Raw genomic sequence first — 8,156 nt, forward strand, 5'->3', positions numbered from 1 at the left:
CAGCAGAAGTATCACTCTCCGGGCCATCGGGATAGATCCGGTACTTATAGGCCCATACCTGTGACAAGATTCCAACAGTCAGTGTAAATTTAACTGGTTGAAAAGATAAAGGAAGAGAGTCAGAAGGATAAGTGTCTTACCTCAATCGAGCGGAGGAACTGCCAGTTAGACTCACCGCTACCCCTGGTCCATACATTTAGACCATGGTAGAGATGAGTCGTTGTGAGGGAGGCCCAGTCATAGGAGCTGATGAGGCTCAAATCCCATAGGCAAGCCAGGACAGCAGGATCTCCCTTATTCTGGGAGGTGCACAGAAGTTGGGAGGAGATAATGTAAAAAATGAAGGACCGTGCTGCCTGGTCCCTCTCCTCGAGCATCTACAGGTAGCTCTCTCCATGCTGCCAATCTCGTGCGAATCCGCTCGGTCCAAAACTTATAGACCACCTCGTAAGAGACATATCCCTGTGTCGTGTACCTAGTACGGGTAGGAACACCGAGCAAGGTACCGACAAGCTCAGCTCCCAGTGCGGCTGTCTGGTACCGTGCATCGAGAGGAGCAACCTCACCATCGAATTCGAGCCCAGTAATCGCAGTGTAATCAGCTGGAGTCAGTGTCATCTCCCCAAAGCCGAAAATGAATGAGTGGGTGCAACCGTTCCACCGCTCCATCAGCGCATAGCACATGGCAAGTGGAAACCGGGGCTGAGTCCGGCGAAGTCCAGCGGCATAATCGCCAAATCCAGTAGCAACGACTCTAGACCGCATCGGGGGGGTCTAATAAGTCCTAAAAAGCCAAGGCATCAGTGGAAGACCCGCCAGCACGGGCCTTGCCCAGATCGACCTGTGTAAGAAAATTCATGCAAATAAAGAATTAAGACTAACATTTGTTTATTTCTATTTTTTATGGCAAGAAAATACAGCGTTCAAGCTTCTGGCCAGGCACAGTTGCGTCACGCAACTGCAGCCGCGTCACGCCACTGCGGAGCTGCGCCACGCAACTTGTCAAAGTTGCGACCTCTGGCTAATAGCCGCGTCACGCAACTGCAGAGCCGCGCCACGCAACTTGTCAAAGCCGTGTCTTCTGACTAACAGTTGTGTCACGGAACTGTTCTTCTAAAGAACAGCTGCATGACGCATCCGTCGAAGGTGAGACAGAAAAACCCTAACATTCAATCTATCAATTTCTATGTTTTCTATGCATTTACAAGGCCTAGATAAGTCGCAATCAACATAGCGTCGCATTTCAAGATAGCAAACAAGGCATCAAAGCACGCAAGAGAGGCAAAATCGAAATCCAGAGACAATAGGGTCACTTCGCACAATTGCGTCACGCAACTGTTCACATCAGAACAGCTGCGTCACGCAACTTCTTGCGAGAACAGTTGCGTCACGCAACTTCTTGCGAGAACAGTTGCGTCACGCAACTCCCTCCTGCGTGACGCTACTGTCGGCACACAGACAGCATATAAATCGCACAAAATCATTCACAAAAACGCATCTGGCAACACCAAAAGCAAGAAATTCAAATGTAAATTACTTACCTCGGACTGGAAACCGTGCATCGCGTTGTTATCGTGTCGAACCGGGAAATCGGAGCCCGGTAACGGAAGAAGCTGAAGAGGTCACGTCCTGGGCGTCAGGGCATTACGGCTCACGGGCACTCGCTCGCCTTCGAAAATTGGGATATCCGGTATCGCCCCCAGGGTATCCATCTCGGGTGTGTAAGCAGAAGCAGGGATCTCGGGAAGATGGGCCATATTAGCTAAGGTTCAGAGAATTTTGGAAAGTCTGAGAGTTTGAAAAGTGAGAAATGAAATGTTAAAAGCTTATTTATAATAAGAAGAAGAAATGGGCCCAGGCCCATCAACACTCACTTAAGCCCAAATTGGCCCATTTGAGCAATTTGGATCAGTGTGCGGCTCGTATACTCCAGTAATTCTGTATACTCGCCGCCCAGGGGGCAAAATCATCAAATTGCCCAAATTATCCTCAGGTAAGTTTTCTTTCAGACACTGCATCAGGAAGGGTATACCTGAAAATCTAGAGCTAAAAAATTTTTTGCCTAAATTTTTGTTAAAAATTCAAACAAATTTTGCAATAAAAACTAATAATAAGATAAAATTTTTTAAGGTTTAGTTAAAAGATAATATTTTTAGTTCCGAGTCGGAATTCCGGACTGGGGGCAAAAGTAAAATCTTTTGCCCTGATGCAAATTTCAAAGTTTATGATTCTCAATGCATGGGGGCATGTGACGCCTCAACATTTAATAAAGGCAAGATCTATTTGTACACAGAAATTACTCTTTCCTTTTGAAAATATTTTCAGGTCAACCGATGATGATTTTACGAAGCCGTTTGGGCCCATCGAGCAGTAATGGTGTATTACGAAGCTGTTTGGATAGTTTTCTCGAACAGTGATGGTGGATTACGAAGCTGTTTGAATCCTTTTCTTGATTAGTGATGTTGTATTGCGAAGCTGATCAAGACAATCTCTATCCCAAATCCTCTAAAGCCGATCAAACTGAGTTGAGGAGGTGGACAACAAAGCCGATCAAACTGAGCTTTGGAATCCTTGATCGTGTTAGTGATGGTTTTTCGAAGCTGCCTCGAGTCCCACCAAGCAGTGATGATGTATTACGAAGCTGTTTGGATTCTTTTCCTGGTTAATGATGGTGGATTACGAAGTTGATCAGGGCAATCAAATCAAAATCCTTCGAGCCAATCAAACCGAGCCTCGAAGGTGACCAGATGATCAGGACGACCATTTCATCCAATCCGAGGTTGAAGGCGCGTCAATGGACCACTTTAACATTAATCGTTTATACAATTAATGATAAAGTGGGGGGGGCAAACTGTTGACGCGTGTCTTTATGCCCCCACCTAACCCGATGAGGATACGAGGACACGAAATGAGGGGTCATGGCTATCCGGAAGTCTTTAAACCCAAGGATTTGATTTAGACCAATTTAAATGTGTCTGGAGTGCGAAAGAGTTGCGTCACGCAGCTGTTAGGTGCGTGACGGCACTGTCGGCTGCGTCACGTAGCTCCAATTAAGATGAAGTTACCGTGAAAGCCGACATAATGGTTTTTCATTCTGTTTGGGTACGTGGCAACGGTCCAGAAAGTGAGCTGCGTCACACAGCTATCGGGTCCGACAGCTGCGTGATGCAGCTATCCCCTGTTGCCCTACCTCTATAAATACATTGTTTTACCTCTTAAACGGGACAAGAATTTTAGGGCATAAAAATACACACTTGCAGCTAGGTTTTTTGCAAGGAATTCTTCTGAGTTCCCTTGAAGAAAAATAGCCATTAGATATCAATTAAGTTAAAACGAAAATTAGAAAAAAGAAGAGAAAGGAAAAGAAAAAAAGGTGAGTGTTGAATCCTTGTGGACAAAAAGCTTCTGGAACCCTGAAATTTCATTCTTTAAGGCGTTCAGATTGTTTACAATCCTCAGTCTGAGGGTTAGGTAATTCTCCTAAACTTTTCTTTATCTTTATAGTTGTTAATTCATTGTTATTTATTTTATCGTTACTTTAGTAGTTTAATCTTAGTTAAACACTATTCTGCTCACTCTTGGGTGTTTTTAGACTTTATTAAAGCATGTTTAAGTAAAAGAAAAACGTAAAAAGGGTTGTTTGAAAAGTAATCACGGACCAGAGCAGCTGCGTCACGCAGCCAGTAGATCCGTAACGGACCTGGCAGTTGCGTGACGGAACTGTTCATGTCCAAAACGTAGTCTCTTTACCCAGAATAGTCGCGTCACGCGGCTATTAGATCCGTAACGGATCTAGTGGTTGAGTGACGGAACTGTTTGTATTCATAATTTTATTTTGTTTTTTTGTTAATATTATATTTTTAATTATGGATCTAAAATATACGTTTGACGAATCCAGAGTTTTCCAAATTATGAACAGCTGCGTGACGCAGCTGTTCTTCCATAGAACAACTGCGTGACGTGACTGTTTTAGGGTTCCAGAAACGATTTTTGTTCTTTTAAAAAAAATAATAATTTTGTACAATTAATCAAGTTTAGTATATTAATAAGTCAAGAGACAACTAATTGTGGTCAGATTGCAATTTAATCAAGTTTGGTATATTAATAAGTCAAGAAACGATTATTAAATAAATATTTAATTCTTTTAATAAGTCAAGAGACAACCAATTGTGGCCCGCCTTTAACCATAAGGCAAGAGCGGGTCTTTTGTTTACTTTGACTTAACTGCTTTGGGTTGAATGGTTTGAATGGTTTGAATGATTATGAATGCAATGATTGAACTTGTTTGGGACGATTAAATAATTTTCCATATAGGAACTCGGTTCGATTTATTCAGATTGGGTTTGAATAAATAATTTGGCTTTTCTAAATTAAAATTAGAAATTGTAGGTTAAAAGAGGCCGATTTTTCCAGGCGTCGGCTTCCAACAGACCGACGTACCCAATTCCCTTACCTAGAATCGCACTCGGTGCGCCTGACCAGTTCTCTAAATAATTTGGCCGTAAATAAAATTGAGTTTTAAATGAAGTCACTTTTAAAATTGGAAACGGTCCCATTGCCGTAAAAATGGGTGGCGACTCAAAATATTTTATAAGACCGATTTATCGGCATCGTATCCAAAAGTGTTTTGTCACCACTTTTATTAATAATCACTTTTCCAATTTCCAAAAACAAAAATCGAGCATTTTCCGTATCGCTCAGGGGTGGTGCGAAAACAACAGTAGCCAAGGTAGATAAGCTTTTGGAAGCAGGGTTATAAGGGAAGTGAATTATCCAGAATGGTCAGTGAATGTACTATTGGTATCGAAATCCAATGAAAAATGGAGATTATATGTTGATTTTATCGACCTAAACAAGGCACATCCTAAAGACTCTTACCCTCTACCTAATATAGATCAACTTGTAGATTCCACAACTGGTTATGAAGAGTATAGTTTTGTGGATGCAAAAGCAAGATACCATCAGATAAGAATGAATGAGCTCGATGAGGAGAAGATGAGCTTCATCATTGACAGAGGGATCTACTGTTATCAAGTCATGTCGTTCGGATTAAAAAACGTAGGAGCCACATACTAGAGATTGATCAATAATATGTTTCAGTACCAGATAGGGCGAACAGTGGAGGTATATGTAGATAATATGATAATAAAAAGCAATCAAGCTGTTGACTATAGGAAGCATTTAAGACAAGTTCTTAGGTTTCATGATATCACAAAGGGGGATTGAGGCGAACCCTGAGAAAATCAAGGCCATTTTAGAAATGCAAGAACCCACTAGCATACATGAGGTTCAACAGTTGAATGGCCGAATCAGAGCCTTAGGACGGTTCACTTCATGATCGGCCAAGATGTAGATGCCTTTCTACCAAACCTTAAAACAATTGAAGGGTTTTAGGTGGGATGAAAGGTGCCATCTTACCTTTGACAAGATTAAGGAATTCTTATCTTCAACCCCCCTCCTAAGCAGACCTAAAAAAAGATGAGCTCCTATACTTGTGCTTGGCTACTATTGAAAACTCTATTGCACCAGTTTTGGTTAGATAAAGGAGGGCAAACAACACCCTATTTATTACACTAGCAAAGTCCTCAGGGATTTTGAGCTACAGTATCAGAATATTGAAAAATAGGCGTTTGCCATCCTTACTTCGGCGAACAGGTTACGCAACTACTTCTTGTCTCACACTATATTCGTCTGAACTAACCACCCCCTGAAAAAGATCCTACATTGAGCTAAAAATTCTGGGAGGTTGGTGGAGTGGTCAATTAGATTATGAGAATTCGATATCAAGTACAAACCACACATCATAATGAAGGCATAAGTACTCACAGATTTTGTGGTTGAGTTCTTTGGTGAACACGAAATGGGAGAGCCTAGACGTGAACTACCAAACCCTGACTATAACACTTGGCAGTTGTACACTAATGGGGCCTTAGGAAGCTCAGGGGCTGCAGTAGGGATAATTCTACAAGGGCCTGGGAAGGTAAAAATATAGTACGCCGTGCGCCTGGACTTTGCAATAACTAACAATGACGCTGAATTAATCACAGGGCTTAAATTGGCTCTCGAGGTACAAACTCTAGTGCTCCATATTTTCCTAGACTTACAACTTGTGGTCAATCAAATTATAGGCACATTCACTACCAAAGAACCAAATCTAGTCAAGTACCATTCTCTAGCTTCATCACTTTTACATAAGCTAGGAAGGCAGTGTTTGGAAGATGAACCAAATAAAATGAGCGAACAATAATGAAGCAGATTCCATAGCCAAAGCCACAGCGAGGGAAGAAGATCTACTAAGGGACGTGATGATCGCACACCAAAGACAGATGAGTTATGAGCTGAGTGAGGTCGTTGTATCCCAATTTAACATTAACTGGATGAGCCCAATCATTGACTTCTTATAAAATGATGTTCGGCCTAGCGATAGACAAGAGGCGATCAAACTTTGCAGGAAAGCGGCGAACTATATCATGGAAAATGGAGTACTCTATAGGGGATCAAAATCACGCCCTTGGGCGAAGTGTCTAACTGAAGAAGAAGGTAATTACATCATAAGGGAGACACATGAAGGTGTTTGCGGGGCATATAAGGGCTTAGATGCTATGCTTAGAAAGATACTACTGGCAAAAAATGAAGAAGGATGTTCGCCAGCATGTTCACCATTATAGCACTTGCCAAAAATATAATCACGTGCCCAAAAAACCCTCCTCAGAACTACAATCCTTAGGATTAACTTGGCCTTTCACTCAGTGTGGGATAGACATTCTAGGACCTTTTCCTGCAACAACAATGTAGAGAAGGTTCAAACTAGTTGCCATTGATCACTTCTTCACGTGCATAGAAGCCAAGGCCCTTAACACCGTTACCCCAACTCAGGTTATTAGTTTCTTTAGAAACAATGGGATATTCAGGTATTACGTGACCCATAAGATTGTCACTGACAATGGAAAGCAATTTGACTCAGGAGCTTTCAAAACTTTTCGTGAGGACTGGGACATCGGACTCCATTTTACCTCAGTAGCTCATCCACAAACTAATGGCCTTATCGAAGTCACCAATAGGACCATCCTTAAGGCTTAAAGAAGAGGTTAGATGAACAAAAAGCTAACTGGGCAAATGAACTAAACAGTGCGGATGAATTTCCTAAAGGTAATGAATTTCCTGAACCTGTAATTTGGATAGGCTGAAGAAATTTTATATATAGCTTGAAACGTTTATGGCAAAGCCTAATTACTAAATTCACCTTTTGTGTTCTTATTAACTTTAAAGTGTGTTTTGCTAAGTTTATGTTATTATGCAAATGTTGTAATAAGTGCATTTTCAAGAAAAAAGACATTTCATTCATAATAAGTGCATGTATTCATATAATTGCACTATTAATAATTATCTAGTACATTTCATTAAAAAGTAGGATAGAAGCATCTACAGGCCGGGTCCCAATAGAAATCTAGCTGTCAACAGATTAGTCGACTCTGAATCAGCACCGATTCCAGAATAACAGTCTATAAGAAGAGGTATCAGCCACATCAGAAATGGGTACCGTTGTGCGATTAGGCCAAGTGGAAATAAAGCGAGATAGAAATTGCTGGGTAATAAGGCCACCCTCGAATCGTATACAATCAGGGACAGACTGATGACGACTGCACTACCTAGCTACTCGACTGGGATAATAAGCCACTGCCATGGTCAAGCCACATAGCAAAATATAGAGCATATAAGAGAAACTGTGACTCGCTCTATGTACCACCAAGGACAAATCCAACTGACTCCCTCAAAGGTAAGATCCTAAAAAATAGTTGTCTAGTCTCGCCAATCAAATGGCGTTGACGATAGATAGAGACTCGCAGTTTATAATCGAACATCAGATGGTCCGATGGTGGGTCCATCACCTGTAGCTTCTCAAAGGCCCACAACTGCTAATACAAATGCAAAAAAAACACAAAAAAATCAAAAGAAAAAAGAAAAGAAAAACTCATTAAGTCGAAAACTCACAAAGGGCGGCTTAAGAAAAAGTTAGAGCATACAAAATAAAGGAAAAGAAAGTAAAAGAAAAAAGAAAATGTATTTACCTATAGTAGAAGCAGACTTCCCATTAGACCCAGTACCGAGTTAGTGTAATATCCTCAACTTTGTAGTTCCTGCTATTCTAGCTTTTT

At 41.3% G+C, this 8,156-nt stretch overlaps 1 protein-coding gene across 1 annotated transcript; it reads left to right on the forward strand.

Moving 5' to 3' along the window:
• The first annotated feature begins 5,860 nt into the window (after positions 1-5,860).
• LOC149495581 (uncharacterized) lies at positions 5,861-7,080 on the forward strand. Its single transcript, XM_089723206.1, has 2 exons — positions 5,861-5,980; positions 6,796-7,080. Exons 1-2 carry the CDS (start codon positions 5,861-5,863, stop codon positions 7,078-7,080), a joined length of 405 nt encoding a protein of 134 aa, XP_089579332.1.
• The last annotated feature ends 1,076 nt before the right edge of the window (positions 7,081-8,156 follow it).

The sequence above is a fragment of the Jatropha curcas genome, chromosome 6 (assembly GCF_041381405.1).
Source record: "Jatropha curcas cultivar XTBG-Jc1 chromosome 6, XTBG_Jcur_1.0, whole genome shotgun sequence".
Lineage (NCBI taxonomy): Eukaryota > Viridiplantae > Streptophyta > Magnoliopsida > Malpighiales > Euphorbiaceae > Jatropha > Jatropha curcas.